Below are 22,062 nucleotides of genomic sequence, written 5' to 3'. Positions count from 1 at the left end.
GCATTCTTCTCGCTACGCTCCCCACTTATCTACCTCAGTAGGGTGAATGGAGATGGGTGAGATTATGAAAAGGATCATTGCAGCTGCCTGGTTTTTCAATACAAAGCATCTGCTTCTTCTTTATGGGATTGATACACAGGTGTCAATCAGACACGCTGACTGGTCATGGCTCTGGAAAGGGAAAGAGGGAACAAAAGTTTTCCCACTGCTCTGCTTGTGTAGGTGACTTCAGTTCAGAGGACAGAAACAGAAAATATGTCTAAGCCAGATTTTCAAATCCAAGTTTACCTTTGATAATGCTAGGAATTTAAATATCTGACTCCTGTGTGTAGTCGTCAGTTGATTCAGGATCCAGATGATTCAATAGTCCCTTTAAGCTCCAACAATGGTGAACCCAGAAATATCCCAAAATTTTATCAAAATAAATAATCATTATTACAATAATTATAATTATAGCTATTACTTCCACTGCAACATTTATTTAAAAACTACTATGTGCTGCTCTGGCCTGAGTCAGGAACTTGGCATAAAACAAAATTCTATGCAAACAGTTTAACTGAAGAGAATTTGATGAAATGACAGAGAATACAAGTGAAGTTAAAGAAATCAGTCAACGCAGTTGAAGCACCTGGAGGCTAATTGCAGAAAGCAATTTCCACCCCTAGTCCTGAAATGGCTGGGCAGTGGCATATGTCGCCAGAGCCCAATGAGAGTTAGAACCAGGAAGAAAGTCCCTAGCCACCCCAACACACACCTCTGCAGGAGTTTTCCCTGGAAGGTTGCAGCCACTCTAGCACCTTCATTGTGAAGCTGAGAGAGAATGAGAAGGAAACTGAGCTACTTTGTTCTTTTCCTCCCACTTGTGACATCCTGGTGGTTTCTCCCATTGGTCAAACTCAGCTGAAAACTATACACCAAAGGAGCTCTATTGATGTGACCCCTAAGGGTAAAACTCCAGGTGGACAGAGCAAGGTAGAGAAAAAAGACAATAGGTCTGGCTGGGGTAGGGTGACCAAGGAAGAATCATTAGCACATCTATGTTATCCACATATGTACAATATTCCTGTAGTTATGTATTATTATTCCTATTGAAAAATAGGAATTGAAAATATTTATTGAAAAATAAAGCACGAGACTCGGAATCTGTAAATAACTACTCCAAATTCAACAAAAGTTTATTTATCTTCCAATGGTCCTCTGGACTCCAAAACTTACTCCCTATACCATGCATTATTCTATCTTATATGTTGTAAACATGAGAACTTAATGATTCCCTCAAGTCAAAAAATGTTAAGACATTCAGGAGTAAATTGAAATAAATAATGAATCCCATTGCTGCATCATTCTTCAGAGATTTGATTCCCTGATGATACCGGGGAGTGGGCAAAAATCATGTTCCCAATGAGTTTAGAATTTTCAATAGAATAAAAAGAGAGTGGTTGCTCATAGTCTGACTTTCTGCTAGAAATAATTAAACCCTGGGGATCTGGTCCCTATGTGACAATGACATTACAAGTCTTCAGGTTCTTTATACCCATGTTCTCACTGGGAAATCACTCTTCTTTCACAGGTAGGATTAGGTATTTTTAAAATATATTTTGGAATCTGAAATAAATATTTTAATCAATAAAAATAAAATTATGAGCTGAAACATTCTGATGAATTAGCAAATATCTTGAATTAAATTCTACTATTCTCTCAGAGTACAAGTATTTACAAATGCACAGTGGAGCAGTACTTATCATGAAAGGGAACTAGACCAAAGAGAACATCATTCCATCAATAATTAGTGATTACCTCCACTTGGGAAAGCACTGTTCTAGGTGTCACTGAAGCTGTAGCTATAGATTAGATAAACTCCTTGTCCCCAAGGAGCTCACACTTTGATGTTGAGTCTTGTTTTAGACTAGACCTGCATTTTTCACCAAATTGTAATAGTAGCTACAACCTATTAAGTGCTCAATACATGTCAGACATATTTTAAAAGTTTTACTGGGATTAACTGCCACACGTGAAGGAAGTTGCTATTAATAACCAAATTTTACGCGTGAGGAAACTCAGGCACAGAGAGATGAATGGCTTGCCCAAGCCCCACAGCTAGGAATTAGAGGATGTGAGATTTCCAGCCAGGAAGTCTGGCTGCAGACCCCAGTAACTGTTACACTCTGCTGACTCGCAGGAACTAACCATGCTTACTCTCTCTCGCTTCATGAAGATAAATAAGGGAGTGGTATTAAGTAATCTTTCTGGCTCTTTCCCAGTTAACAATGCTACTCTTTATAATTATACGCATCATATCATTTAGTGATCTGTACCCCCTTCATGGAGAACTGGTCACTTCTAGGTTTATAATCATTATTAATTATTTAAAATTAATTCAAAATGCATTTCGTGAAGATGCTTTCTGGAAATTTCTTTTCCACTGCCAATTGAACCACAACGATACGCCAAGGAGACGTGACAAATGTTAAAGCTAAAGATCAATCTTCTAGACTCTTTGGGTGAATGGGTAGTGGCAGTAAACATCTACATGAGAGATTCTCAAGGTGAGGTTGAATGTCATGACTGTAAAGCCTCGGGTTTCCCAGAGCCACTTCTGTCCACATGCAAATACTTCTCGCTGAGGTCTCCTTGCTCAAATCGTGTAGGGTGTTGTGTTCTTTTTCTTTAAAGGAAAATTATTACCGTATAATTCTCAGTTAAATTATATGGGATGTTCATTGCTCACATTGCCTCATTTCTCCACAGTAAAAAAATAAGTGCTGATATTAATTATTTCTTGATGACTGTTTCAATAAATAGATACTTATTAAAAATACCATCCCAGCACCAAAGAGAATATGTCTGTTATGACAATGATCTTACAAACATAAAAAAAACAACACAAAATGACTTTATTGATTTAGGTGACTTGTCTTACATTTTTTTACCCTAGTCGATAAGTCCAAATCTCATGCACGGAATAGGAAAATGCAATAACCAAGGAAGCTGGAGTGATGGATTTACAAAGTGCCTTACAAAGTAACCTGTTTCCATCCTTGGTATTGTAGCTATTAACGACAGTCAGTACAACGTTGTCCTACCTGGGTATGTGTTACTGAAGGAAAATATAGAATTTTCCATGAGGGTCTTTGTGGTCACTTTTATTCTGCCGCAACATTGGGGGATGCACTTCATGATGTCTTATGTACTGTCTCAGTTGTGTGGGTACTATGATTATGATTTCAGTATGACCTTTTACATGTTGTAAAGAACTTGAATTCATTTTATAGAGTTTTTCTCAATTTTTGCAAGAATTAAAAAGAGGTAGAGTTACAACAAAATCATTATGATCTGGGGATATTTGTCAACCTGGTTTCCGTTATCCTCTCCCGCCACACCAGGGAGCCCTTTAATACATTATTTTTCCCCTAATCACCCCCAGTCCCAAACAATAACGTTGAATACCATTGATATATGTATGCACATACAGCGGTCTATGTTTGTCCATCTCTCTCTCTCTCTTTGTATATATGGATAGATATACGGATATATAATTTATGTATTGTAAAAATTTCTGTTTTCATACAAAAACACTAAGATTTTCTTTTGTGCCCCGTGAACCAATTTTTTCTCTTCGGGTAATAACATACAAAACAAAGGAGATCCTGAGCTGAGTCCTAAGAGTTAAGGTAAAATTTGTTGATATCATCGCCACCTGAGGTAGATTAGAGTGGGGAAAATGGACATACATTTCGGGGAGAGGGAAGAGCTTGAAAATGACCTTGAGTTTACAGGGGCGAGTAGACAGATCCTAGTTTTACAAGAATATACGCCATCCATCAGTTCCACTGCCCTAAGTCCATTCAGCTCAGATTGGTCTCAATGACAGATGCTTTAGATACCACATCAAAAGGTATACTGAAAAACGAAAGATTACAATTTCAGAGGAAAACAACGTTTAAGGAAAGTGTTTGAGGAAATTATAATTGAATAAATATGATAAAGATGTGCAGAAAACATAAAGGCTTTTCAAATATGAAAACATTTGCAGAAAAGCATTTAAAAATATGACTGTCTTTACATAAAGGAACCCTATCTATTTAAAACATCAATCACATGCTTACTTATGTAACACGTATTTGCAAGTTTGAGAGAAGGGGAAGAAGTATTAGCTGACATGTTGAGGGTAATGGAGAAACGAGAAAAGACAAATGCATTTTTATTTCCATTACTTTAGACCTCACTTGAAGCCAAGCAAACACAATGTTAAAGAAAAACTACACAGCAGTGACTGAGTTTATTTTCCTGGGACCGACAGATCAAGCAGAGTTGCAGCCTGGCCTCTTTGTGGTTTTCCTAGTCATCTACCTCATCACAGTGATCGGCAATGTGAGCATGATTTTGTTAATCAGAAGTGACCCAAAACTTCACACTCCAATGTACTTCTTCCTCAGTCACCTCTCCTTCGTAGATCTCTGTTATGCCACCGGTGTCACTCCTCAGATGCTGGTTAATTTTTTATCCAAAAGAAAAACCATTTCCTTCATTGGTTGCTTTATACAATTCCACTTTTTCATTGCCCTGGGGATCACAGATTGTTATATGCTCACAGCGATGGCTTATGATGGCTACATGGCCATCTGTAAACCCTTGCTGTATGGTAGCAAAATGTCCAGATGCGTTTGCCTCTCTCCTGTTGCTACTCCTTACACTTATGGCTTTGCAAATGGTCTGGCACAGACCATCCTGATGCTGCTTCTCTCATTCTGTGGACCCAATGAAATCAACCACTTTTACTGTGCGGACCCTCCTCTCCTAGTCCTTGCCTGCTCAGATACTCATGTCAAAGAAACTGCCGTGTTTGTAGTGGCTGGCTCCAACCTTACCTGTTCTCTCACCATCATCCTCATCTCCTACATTTTCATTTTCACAGCTATTCTGCATATGCGCTCTGCTGAGGGGAGACGCAAGGCCTGCTCCACCTATGGGTCCCATCTGACGGCTGTCATCATCTTTTACGGGACATTGTTCTGCATGTATCTGAGGCCCCCTTCTGAGGCATCTGTGGAACAGGGGAAAATTGTCGCTGTTTTTTATATCTTCGTGAGTCCTATGTTAAACCCTTTTATCTATAGCTTGCGGAACAAAGATGTTAAAACAGCAATCACGAAAGTGATCCAAAAGACATTGTTTGCTAAATAAAGTAGGCATTTTGTTCACAGATATGTAATAAATCTATATTATTTGACCAATTAATGAGCGTTTTAAATTAACAAATCACTTTATTTTATTGAGTATTTTTGTCTTTTATAATTTGCATATGAGTCTTGGAAGAATGTGTCAAATTATTTACTAGTGTTTACAGTACCATCTCTTAGAATTAAAAAAAAAATGCTGCATAGAAAGTGAAAGACCAGAAAGCATCATGATTGCTCTGTAAAGTCAATAAAGACCAGACGATTCCACCCATAACACCCATACTGGTTAAAATGTGCAAAAGACAGAATCACCAAATGATGCTATGACAAATATCATCCATTATATTTTTATAGTACTTAATGACTTCCAAATGATTTTCAATAAACTTGTCAACCATGTCAGGTGAATTTTTTTCCTTTTATGCAAACTGTATAGCAATGAAAAATCTATTGGTATCTCAGATTACTACTCTAAGAAATGTCTTTAGAATTCATAGGCTTTTCATGGAATGGCAAATTTCCTTTAGAAGATCTTTTTTTTTAACGATATGTATCCCCGTCATGAAACTGGTTCTGTGGTTTCACCTGTTAATTTTTTATTATGGAGTGTTTCCAACATACAGCTAAAAATACAAAATTAAAGATCACTTATGTAAGCATAACTAATCATTATTAAATTTTCACACAACACCAAGTCTGTTTCTGACATTTCAGATACGCAGATATTCTCAAATTGAGTCCTCCCTGCCTGATTCTGTTCATTTCTCCATTTCCTGCATTGAAGTCTCACATGAATTTTATGTTATTTATCCCTATGCAGAGTTTTACTGGTGTTTATGTATCCACAGAATTATATAACATTATTTTGCTAGATTTAAATCTTGATATAAATGAAATCACTCTACGTGTCCTTCTGCAATTTATTGTATTTTTCACTAAATATTGTTTGATTTATCCATGCTGATTTGTGTAGCAGCATTTTTCACTGATGTCTTCTATGCTGATATATAAATGTGCCACAATAGATCTTATCCACTCTGCTATTGATGGTGAATACATTTTTCCTTTTTCTTGATAATATGAAAATCCAGCAATACACTCTCTTGCAAACTTTTGAATATGTACCAGTTCAAGAATTCTTCTCGAATATATACCTAGGATGGTAAATTCTGGGTCATAAGCTATGAACATCTTTAAATTTAGTTGATATTGCTAAATCCCTCTACCAATTTGTTCTCCCGCCAACGGAGTGTGCGAGTGCCCTTGACTCTACAATCTTGTCAGCGTAGTATATTGTCAGACATTTAAAATGTTTTCCAATCTGTTGGGTGCAAAATGGATTCTTATTTCTTGTTGAAGTTTTTGGATCATCATTACAAATGAAGTGAAGTATTTTTAAATGCTTTGATGCTATTTGAAGATTCCTCTTTTTTTGTTCGGTTGTATGTCCATATTCATTGTCCACTTTTCAACTGAGTTATTTTATCTTTATTTCCTACATTTGTAATAGATCCTTATATATTCTGTACTAGGTACTAATATTTTAATGATATATGAAATGCATATGTCTTCAATCTGTTTGTAGCTTGTATTTCATTTTTGTGCATGATGTATTTATTTGGTGGTTGGTGCAGAAGTTTTTCATTTTAATGTAGTTCAAATTTATTAATCTTCTCTTTATCATTCTGCATTGTATGCCTTCTCTAAACAATTCTTTCCTATTATAAAGATATTGTCTTATATTTTCTTTCAGTACTTTGTTTTGCTTTTGCATATTTTCTTTATTTTTCTTGGTATTATAAATGTTGCAAAACAGACTAATCCTACTTTTTAATTAAAATAATCAATTTTTCACGGTTTGAATTCTCTCTACCTTTCTCATTAAATTTTTAGTATAAATTCTGTCATCTACCAAGTTTTCATCTGGAGTGAAAGAGAGTCAACAATTAGAGGTGTATTCTTATTTGGTTGGGATTGTCACCAATATCACATTTTAATGACACAGGATTTTAAGGTGCATGTAAGATTAAGACTGTTGGATAGTACTTGTGAAGTCTCAATTTTATGATGCAATCTTTGCCATCATTATTTCCTTGACCTTTTCCCTCCCCTCACCTTTACCTCGACACAAACACATACACACACACACAACCACCACCACTAACATCAACAACAAGGGTGCATGGATGACATAGGATGGATAAAGCGATGCTGCGGCTTAGGAGACTAAAAGAAGATGGAGATTATAACAGTGATCTGAAGACAACTGTCTTTTAGGTTCAGCAGTTTATCTGCAGGCTTGAACTACACGTTAGATAATTTTCTCCTTGGAGAGGGAGTAAGCTGTTTAAGCCCTTACCCTAGAAAAGCAGCACTCCTCTTGTAGCCAGAGATTTGAGCGCTGTTTCCTGACAAAAGTCAGAGACACACCTGATCCCTTATTTCTCCCACCTGTTTCATTAGAATCTTCAGCGATTATGGTCTAGTCATGTAAAACAATACACAATTTTCCTTATTACCAAAATTGCATGATCATTTTAGTAGAAAATCAGGTAAGCAAAGAGAGACAAAAATGAAAACTGAGTCAACTGTAAGTTCATCTTTCAAAGATATTCCCTATTAATATTTTGGTGCTTTGTCTTCCAGCCAATTTTCCTCTTATGTATACAAACATAAATTTTCATTTCACAACATTGGTATCCTATAATAGCTAAACTTAGTTTTTGCTCAAAAATAGACTCCGATTTGATTTTTTTTTTTTTTTTTTTTTTTGTGAGGAGATCAGCCCTGAGCTAACACCCGCCAATCCTCCTCCTTTTTTGCTGAGGAAGACGGCCCTGGGCCAACATCTGTGCCCATCTTCCTCCACTTTATATGGGACGCCGCCACAGCATGGCTTACCAAGCAGTGCGTCGGTGCGCGCCCGGGATCCGAACCAGCGAACCCCAGGCCGCCGCAGCGGAGCGCGCGCACTTAACCGCTTGCGCCACCGGGCCGGCCCCTCCGATTTGATTTTTAATGACTAGATTACTTAATTGAAATTTATTATAATATCTTTAACCAGCATCCTATCAATAGACACTTAAGAGTTTGGAAATTTTTCAATATTATAAATAAGGTTACACGGAAGGTCTTCTTTGGTTCATCATGAATTGGACAAGGTCCCATTGTTCTCAGACATCAGTGGGGAAGGACAAGTCGGACCTGATTCCAATCACCTTGTGACGGCCTTTTCCCCAGTTAAGGACTCTTAAATCACAAATATCTCCATAATTTCCAGCATAGTAGTTAGTGCTCTGCATACCATTATCTCTGTCTCCTCAAACAGCCCAACAGCTTCACCAGCTCCTGTGGCCCCAGAAAAACCACAGTGACACCAGGGACCTCTGCTACAGCAACCAGTTTGTCTAGAAATCACTCCAACCTGGAAGGAAGAGAATAAAGCCCCTTTTGTCTGCCTCTGTTTTATGTTTCCTGTGTGACATGAGCTCTGCCATTTATACTTGTATGACTTTCCAGGGCTGCTGTAACAAAATACCACAAAGTGGGTGACTTAAAACAAAGGAAATTCATTCTCTCCCAGTTCTGAAGCCTAGAAATCTGATATCAAAGTATCAGCAGGCCCTTCCTTGACTCCCCCAGCTTGTGGTGGTGGCTGCTAATCATCGGTGTTCATTGGCTGCAGCTGAATCAGTCCAATCTCTGCCTCTGTCATCAAATGCTGTTTCCTCTCCAACCAGTCATATTGGATTAGAGTCCACACTAAGGACCTCATCTTAACTTGATCACATCTGCAAAGACCCTATTTCCAAATAAGGCCACATTCATAGGTTCCAGGGATTAGAACATCAACATATCTTTTGGGAGACACAATTCAACCCATAGCAATAGCCTTGCTCCAAGTCAGGAGAGGAGGGTTTGAGTGTGGGAGGCCATAAATTTATGAGGTGGTTGCAAAACCTAGAACCCCCTGCCTCAGCCAGAGTCTCGTGTGTGTGTGTGGTGGTGCATCTTGCAATTCCCAAGTCAGTAGCCATGTAAGCCTTTCATTTTTTTATCTTAATATATTTTATTTAACCCAACATCTCCAAAGAATTATTATCTCAACATGTAGTCAATATGTAATTGTCATTGAGGTATTATACATTCATATTTTTATATAAAATCCTTGAAACCCATAGTGTATTTTACATTTACAGCGCATCTCAATTTAGACTAGCCACATTTTAAATTCTCAATGGTGACATGTAGCTAGAGGCTACCAGATAGGAAAATATGATTTAAAAAAATAGATTTTATTTCATATAACGGTTTACAGTTATAGGTTTACAGAAAAATTAAGTGGAAATTATAGAGTTCCTATATATCCCCTCATCCCTCCCAGTATAGTTTTCCTATTATTAACATCTCATTAGTAATCTATATAACTTATATAACATTATTACTATAACACTATTAACTACAAATTACTAACTTTAGTGTGGTACATTTGTTATAATTCCTGAACCAGTCCAGATACATTATAATTAATGAAAGTCCATAGTTGGAATTAGGGTCACTCTTTGTGTTGTACATTCTATGGGTTTTGACAAATGCGTAGTAATATGTATCCGCCATTACAGAATCATATAGAACTATGGTTTCACTGCCCTAAAATCCCCTTTGCTCCAGGGCCATAGAGGTGTGTGTGACCTTTGTCATAGTCATAGATGTTTGGCATGATGGCGAATACAGGGGTTCCTTCCAGCTAGTATCCTCTGCTTTAGGGTGAGGAAAGGGAGGAAATTCTCACAACAGCATTAATAATGGAGGAAACCAATGTTGAGGGTGCAGAAGTGGATCATCACAACATATTGATCCCGGAATTAGCATGGTTAAAAGAACTGAGGAAAAGCAAAGGAGGTCAATTTTTAGAAAATCAAAAATGCAAATTTATTTCTGCATTGATCTTGAGTTACTGATTTGGAATCTTATAAATTCAGCATGACTTTTGCTTCCCCAGGCAGGGCCTCATGGGCTTGTGGTGTTTCTGCACTCATGATTGGTGTGCAGCCCTGCATGGGTCACACATAGAATGTCCTGTGGCTGCCCTGGGCCCTGGGTGTGTGAGGCTGTCCCTCCCTATCTTGCACTTTGGAGGCTGTGATGCTAGAATGTTCTTGTCTGAGCCCTGAGTGACATGGGCCCTTTCTGACACTTGCACCTTACACCTGACATTGCCTCCTCTGATGCAGTTCATTTGCATCGTTGCAAATGATGTTCATGCAAATGACTTGTTGACTCAGGATTGGGACCCAATCTGGTCAACAGCAGATGGTCCCTGGAACCTTGTTATCAATGGACATGGATGAAATCATAGTGCTTAGGGCTGCCAAACAAAGGAAATGTGCATACCTCACTAAGACTCTATACACTCGTCCTTGGAGATTACATCCTGTGAGAGATGCATAAACACAGTCTCCTCCTTTCTTCCTTTTCAGGCACCTGAGAATGGCATTAAAGTAGACATGATTTCATGGCTGCCCATCCCACACAGGCTTACCTGTGGAAATTTGTACAGTTCCAGCAGTGTTCCAATCTGGGCAGAAATTGCACATGTTCTTTCAGTAAGGACTGCTAGAGACTTGCTCTCTCTCCTACAGGTGTAATTTGGGTTGTCTTTGCCCAGCCCTGAGACCCAAATGAGGGAACCCTCCAGTGCCTTCTGTTCATTGTGCAGGACATTATAGAGATCAACTCCCAGAGATATATTGGGTAAAAGATGCGGGTTTCTGTTGATTTCCTCAATGGCAAAAACCAAGGCCAGAACATACTGATAGTTCTTGTACTGAAACCTGCTGAGACGGATGGGGCTACTTAGGGAAAAGACTCAAACCACAATTATCTTCAAATCCAATGCAACCACTTAATGAAGGAAGAATGCCCAGCCAACTCATTCCATCTGTGGCAACAGCGCTCCTGAAGCCCTAGAATTTATAGCTAAATCAAGTAACATCACCTGGGCTCTGGAACATCCTTACTGAATTCCACACACATGGAGAAAAGTGATTAAGTTTATGAGAAAAGTTTAATGAATGGAAAAGCAGATCACATTCAGAGTGCGTTTTGTAAATGGTTCTTTGGTTCAGGATCCAAAATGCTTGTTCATTTGAACACACCATCAAATGCTTCAGAGAACAGCAATAATATCAACATGAGATTGGAGATAGCCCTGGAGAGGAAGAGTAATTACAACTGAAGGCTCTGGGACAAGCAGAGAAGCACGGTGTCTGTGGGTTGAGAATGGTGCAGCAGAAGGCTGGCAATCAAACTGCCTAAACTTCGGCCCCAGGAAACTCGTGTATCTGCCACCATCAACAACCAGGGAGCTAGGAAGAGCTTCAGAGCTCCCATGAAGAAGGAATCACCATAAGTCAGAAATATCCGGGAGAAGTTTGAATGAGTTAAAACGGAAAACACTTAGGAGTCTAAGAGACACAGCCTTGTAAAGTTTGAAAATTGAAAATGTGATTACCAAAACTGACTCAAATAGAAAATAAAGAGAGAATATTATACAAATGTTGCCATGTGGTGTCAAGAGAACATCTGAGAAACAAATTTCCAAATATCCACCAGGCCTGGAAGAATTTACATGGGGCATTGCCTGCACGCCAACTTGCCCAGGAACAAGGTCTCCTCAGCTGGTGTGAATGGAGAGCAGAGGGTGAAAAGAAAAGCACTCAGCCTCTCGTCCTGCAATGAGAACAAGCTCTCCCTCCAGCATCCAGGTGCCTGAAGCTGTGGGGACACATGAGTTGAGCTTGACTTCTGCCCCCTGGAGAGTCACCCCAGACCTTCCCTGACAACACTCGGGTTATTATAAAGAACATGTCAATACATTTGAACATTTAGATGAAATTCACAAATTGTCAGGAAAATGAAAGTTACCAAAACTGTCTCAAGAAGAAATGAGAAATCTGAATAGTCCCATATCTAAAGAAGAAACTGAATCCATAGTTTAAAACATTCCCACATTTCATCGTGGCCAACACCTCTGCTGGCAAATTCCACCAAACATTCAGGAGATAAATAATACACATTGACTCTAGCTCTTCCACAGAACAGGAAAAATGGGAAAAACTTTCTGATTCATTTTATGAGAATAGCTTAACTTTGCTACACAAATCTTACAAGGTCATTACAGGAAAGGAAATTTACAAGCCTCTTTTTTTCTGGAACTAAACTCATGTATTCCTAAAAAAAATTAACCTTCCCAATCCGGCTATATTTTTGAAGGAGGCCACATCATGACCAAATTTGCTTTATGCATTGCAATTCAGTGTGCTACTTCCTGAAAAAGGAGAAATAATAATCTGGGTAACTGCGGTTATTATCTATTATATATATCATGTATAATCTACTATAAATAGAATTGGTCATGTTCTGTTTGTTGGCCTGGGTGGTGTTAACACATGTGTACACCTTTTGATAACTTATCAATCTTTACACTTGGATTTGTGCTCTATTCTGATTGTATGTCATACTTCAACAAATATGTTTATTAAAAAGAGAAAATGAAAGGACAACAACGAATGAAACACATAACAGTTATCCAATTGAGAAGTGCCCGGAGGACTAACCAGAAAGTTTGGGGAAAACAAAGCGAAACAGACCTAACAAGTTAAAATGCAGAGTTATTTAGAGTCAATACAAACCGGAAATTTACCTTATTGAAGGTGAAATTGTAGAGATATACAAATGTGAATGTGAGTATTCTATCATGTATACATACATGTATATGATATACATAGGTACATGCATTATATATATGTATGAGTGTTTGTGGACACACATACACATATGCATCTCTCTATATATAGAACTTAAAGGGGGTATATATATATGTGTATGTGTGTATTTATACATATACATACGGCTGCTCTGGAGAGGGAAGGAGGGACAGATGTTTACTGACCACATACAAGATTTCTCAAACTTAATTTTTCCAACATGTGAAATGTCATTTTTTTAAACTTAATATATGTTTCAATAATACATTTATATTTTAATGTGTTATACCAGTATAATCTCAGCATTTTTAATTTGTTAATTAATGGCAGAATTCTCCAGCTTGTATGCATTCTCTTGATGCTGTGATGTAATAGGCTGGGCGCTGACAGCCTCCCTTTTGTATTCCAGAGGTTGTGTGAAACCTCAAGTTTGTGGTCTCTCTCTGGCCTGCGGATTCGGACCAAGTTTCTGCACGTGCTCACTAGCTGTCCTCCAAAATTCACTCTAACCACCACTGTTGGAAGCATACACAAGGAAGAAGCCCTAGGGTGGAGGCGTGTGTATGTGAGGCACGCAGAGCACTGGGGGTGCCTAAGGGCCAGCTGGGGAGATCCATGGGTGACGCATACCCCACAAGTCATGGGAGACTTCTTGATGGAGTGCTCAGTGCAGTTACAGGATCCACATCCTTTAAAGCCCTCTAAGAGTACTTATCTGCCAATGCCTCCAAGCTCTTCAACCCATCCAGACTCATATTTTTGTGCTCCAACAGAGGGCTGGAACTTCTCTTCGTGAAACCTGGACTTCCACAAAGGCCCTCTCCTCTGTGTGTCATGATATAAGACAGTGTTTTCAGGGGTTTCCATGCAGCAGCTGAAAGGAGCTTGAGCTGGTTCATGGGCCACTGCAGGGTCCAGAGCTGGGACCGATGTCTGTCTGCCTATCACCAGATGCATGGCTGGGTGAGACTCCCTCTGGGTCCCTTGGCGTATGGTGCTGGATCACACTTCTCCCACAAAGGCACTTTTGTCTATGGATGGATGCCAAAGCATTGTTAGTGCAGGAGTAGAAAAACAGGAGGTGTCTTCTTCCACCATGATGCTGATATCACTCTCCTTCTTTGAATTACAGAGATTCAAATTTGACTCAGTTTTTCAGGAGCCTGCTATTTGCCTACAATTCTCTACAACCTCAGACCCTCCCAGACCCACTCTATGAAGGACATAGAAAGAATGTTCTCAGATCTACTTACAAGGGCCAGGCAAATAAAAGCCAACAAATTGGTTCTGGTCATTCTGCTGGGAACAGAGGGCAGTGGACGTCTCATACATTCTGGTTTGGAAGCAAGACTTCTTGTTCTCTGTGGATGAATAAACAACAAGAAAAGAAAGCCTGTGGTAGGTAAATACATGCTTGATTCATCTGAAAAGATCATCTCCTCCCCTTCGACATGAAGGTTAGTGTAGGGAGAGAGCACGGGGAGTTTCCACTGTTCACCTTCTCCCTTAATATTCAGAACACAGAATCGGATTTATTTTGGGTGGCAATTCAACAAACTAAAAGATAAAATTCCTAACCCCTCTTGCAGATAAGAGTGACCAGACCAAATTCAGGCCAATGATGTGTGACAAGAAGTATGGAGTGGGGGTTTTTGGAGGCTGCACAGATGGAACTGACATAGATGGGAGGTTCAGCATTAGACACATGTGACACCAGCCCACAGGTGTTGTAGGTATTATCTCATATACACCTGACGATGTTCCTAGAAAGCTGTTTTTAGCACCATCCCCATTGTGCAGGTTGGGAGACTGGGGAGATCTTGAGAGGCACAGTGGCTTTTCCACGACACAGAACTGGTAGGATAAAAGAACTGTGACTTCAGCTCTGTCTCCTCAAAGCTGGCCACTGGTTCCACTCCCAAGGAGCTGTGGGGAGGGTGGTGACGGATATTTGTGTACAGTGATGGAGATGACATGGGCAAGGAGGGAGAGCAGCCAACAGCCTAGCGGGGGCTTTGGGTGGGTATGATTGAAGGAAGGGGCCAAGTAATAGAACCTTGAAGAAGTGACCTCACTTCCTTGGTGACAGCCCCCAACAGAACTTAGAACTCTGGTTACCAGGCACCCACATTGTAACCACAGCCTCCTGTCCAGTTCATTTGAGTGGAGACACTCGACACAGCAGGATGTTCTCGTGTTGTCCCGTGACTTTCCGAGGCTCTGGTCCTCGGAAAGCCAAGAATGAGAGCATGTTAAGTCGCTTTAGACATTGGCTCAGCCCTCGCCTCGAATGTCTGTGGCCTTTTGGCAGGAGGAACCATCAGGTAACAGCGTAGCCCAGGGCAGGCCACTCTAGGTCAGGCCACAACTGTGATCCCAAACGGACAGCCCCACACCCCTTGACCCTCATTGTGTGTGTGTGTGTGTGTGTGTGTGTGTATGTGGGAGGTGGAATTAGAGAAGCTAGTATGAGGAGGAACCACCCTGAGCAGGAGCAGGTAGCTAAACGGTGGAGATCTGGTGGTGTGTCATGTTCATACTGAAGATCTTGGCTGCAGGAGAGGATGGTGAGTGCTGGAGAGCAAGCTCTTCTACCCACATGTGAATCCCAGGCCGTCGAGGTGTCATCACATTCCTTCCCTGATGGAGACTATGCAGATGCCCCTCTGTGCCTGAACTGTGGTGGGGTTTCCCTCTGTGGCAAAGTCCAGGCAGGCCCCTGATGCCTCCTGGCCTGACTTCTGGGCACTGTCACTGCAGAGCTGCACCCAAGTGATGGCTGAGGAGCTGGTAGATGGTTTCCAGTTCGCCATCTCCCTGGAGAGGACACAGGTGCGCCAGTCCATCAATGAAGAGGGCTGGTCTCAGGTGAGTGTGGGTGCAGAGGGGTCTTCATACCCAGGACTCTGAGATGACCAAGGCACTACTAGAATGCAGACTCAAATCTGAGTATCCCCTGGAACCCCCCAGGGTTTACTCATTAGAGTGCTCCACAGTCCCACTCCCAAAGGAATCTGGACCTCCACTCCTTCCCACCAGCTACACAGGAGGGTAGAAAGTCACCTCAATCCTCTCGGTGGTTCACCATGATGTTATTGAGTGTATGTACCTCCTCTTCTCCCTCAGTGTGAGGATGAGTCCACCGTGAATTTAAATGAGGCCTGCAGGATGCGGGCCCTCCAGACAGGCATGATGGAGAAGCTGACAGAGTCCATTGCACCAGCTTTCCTGAGGAGGAACATCTCTAGCTTCACCACCTTCATGGTCAACTACTCGGCCTTAGACACATCCCACCAGGTCCTGGACCAGCTGTTTACTAGGTGAGTGGCCACTCCCTCCTCAGCACAGTGGTGACTCTGTCCCCTGCCAGCTGTGTGTCCTGGGAGTGTCACCAAATCTCTCTGAGCCTCAGTTTGCTCCTCTGAAAAGTAGGGTGGGAGAGGATAAATTTCAAGGGGATCTTGCAGGATCTAATGGGATCAGCCATGGCGGGTGCTTACCTGGTGTCTGGCTCTGCAGAGAGGGCTGTGGACGTGCTGTGGTTGTTCATGGTGTTTATTTCTCTCTTCCCCGTGAAAAGTAGTCTGCCTCACCCATCTCTGAAATGCGGCCTTTCTGAGTTTGGAAAAGCACATGGAAACCACCCTGTCAAGGAGTTGGAGATTCCATCCAGCTGGTCCTGGTCCTTTTCCTTGGGGTAGCCAATCAAGGATCTCTGGGGCAGCAGAGAGGCCCTAGGCCCACTCAGGTGTCTGGGATGGTTCTGGGTGGACTACATTCATTCAACCATGTAGATTAAGCACCTACTGCATGCAGGACATTTGGAGACAGTAAACTCAGTGAATGAAGGAGACACAATGCGTGGCCTCAATTTCCGTCTGAGAGTCAGACATTGACATTAGACATCATTCGCAGGTCTTGTCATCCACCGTCCATCCCAAGGGATGCCCTCATAGCCTCCTTTACATCTGGAGGCATCTCCCCTTATTCCAGCCAGGAGGGCAGAGCGCAGGACCACCTAAAAAAGTGAGTGGTCTTTGGGTCCAGAAGGACGGCCTCCTGTCTCTAAAGAACAAGCTGTGGGGGGAGAGATGGAGGCTGTGGCTGAGGGGAGCCTGTCAGAAGCCGCATCTCACGCATCTTTTGGTTCCCATGGGAAGGCAGAGGCCCGGTGGCTTCCACTCCAGGAGGACAGGAGTCAAAGAGCTATGGATGGGTGCCAGGACCCCTGGGAACCAGAGGGGTGGCTGGGCTGAGTTCTCCCCTAGAAACCCATTCCCACCACAGACCCATTTGAATCTGCCTCCCCTTCTCCACATCTACCTCTTCTGACCACCGTCTCCAGGCCCAGAACAGGAGGTGTGTGAGCAACCTGGTCACAAATCTGTCTCAGTGCTCAATCCAGTTGCACAAGTGCATGGAGGGCTGGGGTGGGCTGTGTCCCAGACCTTCAGGAGAAGAGTGTCAGTGGGAAGAGAGTCACAACAGACTCTGTGTCAACCTGCTGGATAAGCAGGCCTGCCACTGCCAGGACAGCCTCACAGGGGTCAGGGCTGCCATGTGGCTCTCACCTGGATGGAGAGGGGCAGGCATAGGGCCCAGTCCCAAGCCAGGGTGCCCTGGGTGAGAAGTGTGGAGGGAAAGGCCAGGCCTCTGACTCTGTTGCCCAATTGCCTCCCCTAGTGCCATCTCTTCTCTGGTGGGAACCTGCCTGGACCCAGGGCAGGATTTCCGGGAGCTCCTGCACTATCCCTGCTTCAGCATGAAGCTGGCCTCTCTGCATCTCAGCTTGCCTGGCTCGGGGCTTCAGGGCCACACCTACCTTCTCCAGGTCCAGCTGGAGCATCCACGGCCCATTGAGGCAGAGCTGGAAGGTGAGGTGACTGCAGTCTGGGATGACAAATTGCAGAATGTTCAGAGGCTTGGTTCACTTCAAGGCAGTGGGGTCTTTCCTGGCTTTGACAGGACAGGGGAAGTCAGCTACTTGAGTGACACTGTTTCTTTCTCCTGCTGCAGTACCATCTCCAGAGCTCCCTCCAGCTCCAGCGCCAGAGCAAGGGCCGGCTCCACGGCTAGATCCAGCTCCAGCTCTAGTTCCACCACCTGTGCTAGAGCTGGAGCCAGTGTCACCTCCATCAGTCCCTCCAGGGCCAGAGCCACCACCAACCTCAGCTCCAGCCCCAGTGCCAGCTCCTGAGCTGGAGCCAGCTGGACCATTGGCTCCAGGGAGAATCCTCTCTCCACCTGGAGAGATAACAGCAGAGCCAGATCCAGCCCCAGAGCCCGCCTGCCCCTGGGACGTGACCACCAAGAAGCTGCTGAGGGAGGAGAAGCCTGACTTCTTGGAGTTCCCTCCCCGGCTGGTGGCAGAGCAGTTGACACTGATGGATGTGGTGAGCAGCGGGGCTCTCAGGGCAGGTGGGGCCGGCCTTCCCTGTGCCATCAGCTGCCCCAGACCTGCCATTTCCTGATCCAGAATCCCATGATCTCGGTCCAACCTCTTGCTTCCCCACTTACCCTCATGTGACCTGAGCGGCCTTCTTAACTCCCAAGCCTTTGCTGTCCTCATGTGGACAGTAGAGATGGACACTGAGAGCAGCTGCCATGCAGAGTGGCTGTGCAGTTGGATGAGGTGGAGCAGAGAGGAAGTTGGGCAGAGTCTGCGCTTTGGTGGGGGAGGGGAGCACACTGAAGTGCTGTCTCGTCGTTGGGTAGTTCACTCATTTGCCCAGGAGGCCTCAACAGCCTCAGCACTAATTAGGCACCTCATGTGTACATGACTACAAGGCAGACAAACAAAGCCCCTGGTTGTTGCTGCCTTGGGGGAATGTGCATCTGAAAGAGGAGTCAGACCCCAGGATGGTCAGAATGGTTCGAAGATGCCCCTAGAGATGGTCAAGCAGGAGCCAAGTTCTGGTGCTTGGAGGAAGTGAGACTGGGCGGCGAGCAAATGCCACTTCCCTGCGCCACAGTATCGGTTCCTGGGTCATCCTGTGCTGGGTGCCCTCAGGGGACACAGGCAACACCCAGGGACTCCCACAAGCCTCAGGCCGCATTCTCAGCTTCCTGAGCTCCAGCTCTCACCACTGACCCAGCCTGGGACTGGGGGCTGCGGAAGCTGAGCTAGGCTGTGGCAGGGCTGGGTGACACTCCCTGTCCTCCCCAGGAGCTCTTCAAGACAGTGAGGCCTCACGAATTCCTGGACTCCATCTTGTCCCAGGGTGACAACAGGGGCATTGAGCACCTGGCACCGACCATCCATGCCACCATGACCCACTTTAACAGAGTGGTCGAATGTATCATCACCACCTGCATTGGGGACCCGAGCATGACGGCCCAGGACAGGGCCAGGGTGGTGGAGCTCTGGATCCAGGTGGCCCAGGTAAGATGTGGGAGGCCCTGGGAGCCCCTCTGTGGAGTCGGGGGAACTGCCCCTTCTCCTTTCTCAGCTCTCATGTTTGAAGTCTGTGGTCTGAGCCTTTGCACAAACCTTAGGCCCCTCCTGCCAGGCCTCGATGACCTGACTCCTGGTCCCAGTGGTAGGAAGCTCACCCCTTCCTGGGCTCCTTTCTTGGCTTGAGCTGAAATCCTCCTCCCTGGAAGTATTCCTCATCAGGTTCCAGCTGTGCCTTTTCCGGGTTCCCTGAGCCGCTGTCTCATCCAGGACAGGAGACGTCAATGAGGGGACAGAAGCCAGAAGAAGCAGGGCTCCAGCTCCCGCTCACAGCTCATTCTCTTCCCTTCCCCAGGAATGCCACGGCCTGAGGAACCTTTCCTCTCTCCATACGATCTTCTGGGCTCTGGAGGGCCCCTCCATTCAACGTTTAAAAGAGACGTGGAGACAGGTGTCCAGGTGGGTAGGCCTCTCTCCATGTGAGCACCACCTGGGTGGACCAGACACCCCTTACAGGGCTGGCATTGCCTTTCAGTCAGTTGGGACCTCCTGGGAGACAGCAAACCCTGGGGATAGGGTCTGACCTGGTTGGCAGGCTTCAAGTCTTTCTGAAAACTTAGGCCAGTGGTTCTGCCTCAGGAATCAGTTTCCCTAAGTGACAGATCATGGCTTGAACCAAATTGAAGATTTTCAAGTGTTTGCAGCAACAGAACTCTCTGTCCACGTGAAATTAAGACTGTTTAAAACACATCTGCTGAGAAAATAAGAGAATGGAGGCCCCAGGTGACAATAGGAGAGCCCCCTCCCCAGTCCCAGACACCTCAGGGCTCAGACGACACAGTGAAAATGCTCATCCAGGCTGTCTGGATCTTCTGGGTTTTCAAATAAAAGGGATTTACCCTCAAACCACTCCAGTGTTTCTTTCCTTTTTTCCCTCCTCAGGAAGAACTGTAAAATAGTTAAAAAGATCTTCCAAACATGCCACTGGGAGAGCAGGAAGCTTCTCAAGGAGGTGAGTGGAGGCTGGAGATCTGGAAGGACGGGAGGTGAGGTGGGGAGGGACCAGGCAGGATGTGCTTTGGTAAGTTTTTCACTTAAGGTTCCCTGAGAAATAACGGTCTGTCTTGTCCAGCTGGACAGGAAGCGGGGGTGTGAGCTGCAGGGGCAGGTGGGGACTGTTTGGGGCAGGAGGCCTTGGTCACGGGATACAGTGGTGTCGCCTGGACTGTTCCAAGAGGTGAAGAGCTGGCAGAATGAGCAGGTGTCTGGCTTCCATGCAGACCCATCAGCTGGCCCTCATCATCCTTCAGGCTGGCGGGTGGATGGAGTGGGTGGGGGTTCCTTTCTTCCTAAAGCAGCCCAGTCTGTCCTCAGGAAGCTAGGCCCCTGCTGCTCCTTCTGTCTTCACTGCAGCTCGCAGGGGAGGGCACTCTGCCTGCCCCAGGGATGGGCACTGTGAGGTCACACAGGCCTTGTGGACACAGGGGCTGCACAGCCTTGGGCCAAATGGTGGATCTGGGACAGAACTGTGTGCTCTCTGGGACTGTGCAGTCTAGCCCGATAGTGATCACTGCTGACAAACCAGTGAGTCTCTCCCAGGGCATTGTCGTCAAGGATACGTCCCAGATGGCAAGGAGAATTATCGAGGAACCTACAGATTCTTAATGGACCTTCCTGACAGATTCTTAATGGCCTCCATCGAGGCCCTGGCAGGAGGGGCCTGAGGATTGTACAAAGGCTCAGACCACAGACTTCAAACATGAGAGCTGAGAAAGGAGAAGGGACATTAGAAGTTTCCAAGTGAAAAAGGATGCAAATGTCACCATTACACAGTGCCGTGGTCACCCCCTACACTGTCACTCAGATGTGGCACAAGGGGTTCCCCTTCTTGAGTGAATAAAGGAGGAGTTCTGTGCAGGGACCATCCTGAGGGGATCCTAGGGAGCTGAGGCCTTTAGCATGGCCTCAGGTCCAGCCTGGTGTCAGAGAATCCCAGGGGGCTGGAAAACACAGAAGCCACTTGCATGGGAACCGGAGACACCTTGTGCCTCTCCATCCATGGCTCAGGTTGACTGAGGGCCTCAACACACCCCGAGAGTCCAGAGGACAGGACATTGGTCAGAGGTGTGTCTGGAGGAGGAGTGAAGGCCGGGGGCCAGGGCCTCTGGCTGCGAGGGGCAGCGGTCTCCTCTGTGGGCCCCTTAGCAATTCACCGCCCCTCTGTGGGCCTCGGTCTCCTCATCTGGGAAGTGGAGGGAGATGATCTGTGGTGCAGGCCTCACAGGGGTGATGAGGTACAAGGGGGAGAGGAATGTGCAGCAGCTTTGTGCTCCTCCTCCTCGACGGGGGAGGGTACAGCACTGGTGACAGTCAGATGACACTGAGTCCTCAGGGGACTCTGGGAGGCATGGGGAGTCCTCCTCACACTTTCCTGATGAGGAGAGAGGCTTAGGGGCCTGGGCAGGCCTGAGGGCACCGAGGAGGGAGTGTTGGAGCTGGGAGTGATCTAGCATCAGGGCACCCTGAAATGGGAGCAGCCATAGACACCAGATGGCCAGGGTCCAAGATCAGGGCCCTGGGAGACACGGGGAAGGGAACATGGCCTCCCTGAGCCTGTCCTTGACCCTGCAGGAGGTGTCATCTGTGAGGGCCACCCATGAGATGGACCCGCAGGGAGCCCAGGAGAGGCAGCAGCAGCAGGTGAGGTGGCCTGACGGGG

The 22,062-nt window shown here is 44.7% G+C and overlaps 2 protein-coding genes across 2 annotated transcripts; both read left to right on the top strand.

Moving 5' to 3' along the window:
* The first annotated feature begins 4,142 nt into the window (after window positions 1–4,142).
* Window positions 4,143–5,207, top strand: LOC131395107 (olfactory receptor 5M5-like). Its single transcript, XM_058526903.1, has one exon. The coding sequence runs from the start codon at window positions 4,246–4,248 to the stop codon at window positions 5,182–5,184; it is 939 nt and encodes a 312-aa protein (XP_058382886.1). The 5' UTR covers window positions 4,143–4,245; the 3' UTR covers window positions 5,185–5,207.
* Window positions 5,208–16,082: 10,875 nt separating this feature from the next.
* Window positions 16,083–21,008, top strand: LOC131395420 (ral guanine nucleotide dissociation stimulator-like). Its single transcript, XM_058527302.1, has 3 exons — window positions 16,083–16,269; window positions 17,633–17,861; window positions 20,943–21,008. Exons 1-3 carry the CDS (start codon window positions 16,118–16,120, stop codon window positions 21,006–21,008), a joined length of 447 nt encoding a protein of 148 aa, XP_058383285.1. The 5' UTR covers window positions 16,083–16,117.
* Window positions 21,009–22,062: the final 1,054 nt, after the last annotated feature.

Source organism: Diceros bicornis, chromosome 31, assembly GCF_020826845.1.
Source record: "Diceros bicornis minor isolate mBicDic1 chromosome 31, mDicBic1.mat.cur, whole genome shotgun sequence".
Classification (NCBI taxonomy): Eukaryota; Metazoa; Chordata; class Mammalia; order Perissodactyla; family Rhinocerotidae; genus Diceros; species Diceros bicornis.
Note: the sequence above shows the minus strand (reverse complement) of the source record. Positions and strands in the feature narration are given on the sequence as shown.

What these genes read in the sequence shown, in the direction of transcription:
- LOC131395107 (XM_058526903.1), top strand. Translation starts at nt 4,246, where the DNA reads ATGTTAAAGAAAAACTACACAGCAGTGACTGAGTTTATTTTCCTGGGA.
- LOC131395420 (XM_058527302.1), top strand. Translation starts at nt 16,118, where the DNA reads ATGCGGGCCCTCCAGACAGGCATGATGGAGAAGCTGACAGAGTCCATT. An exon ending in CTGGACCAGCTGTTTACTAG is followed by an intron (nt 16,270 to 17,632) that starts GTGAGTGGCCAC and finishes TGCCTCCCCTAG; the next exon opens with TGCCATCTCTTCTCTGGTGG. An exon ending in GGGATGACAAATTGCAGAAT is followed by an intron (nt 17,862 to 20,942) that starts GTTCAGAGGCTT and finishes AGTCTCTCCCAG; the next exon opens with GGCATTGTCGTCAAGGATAC.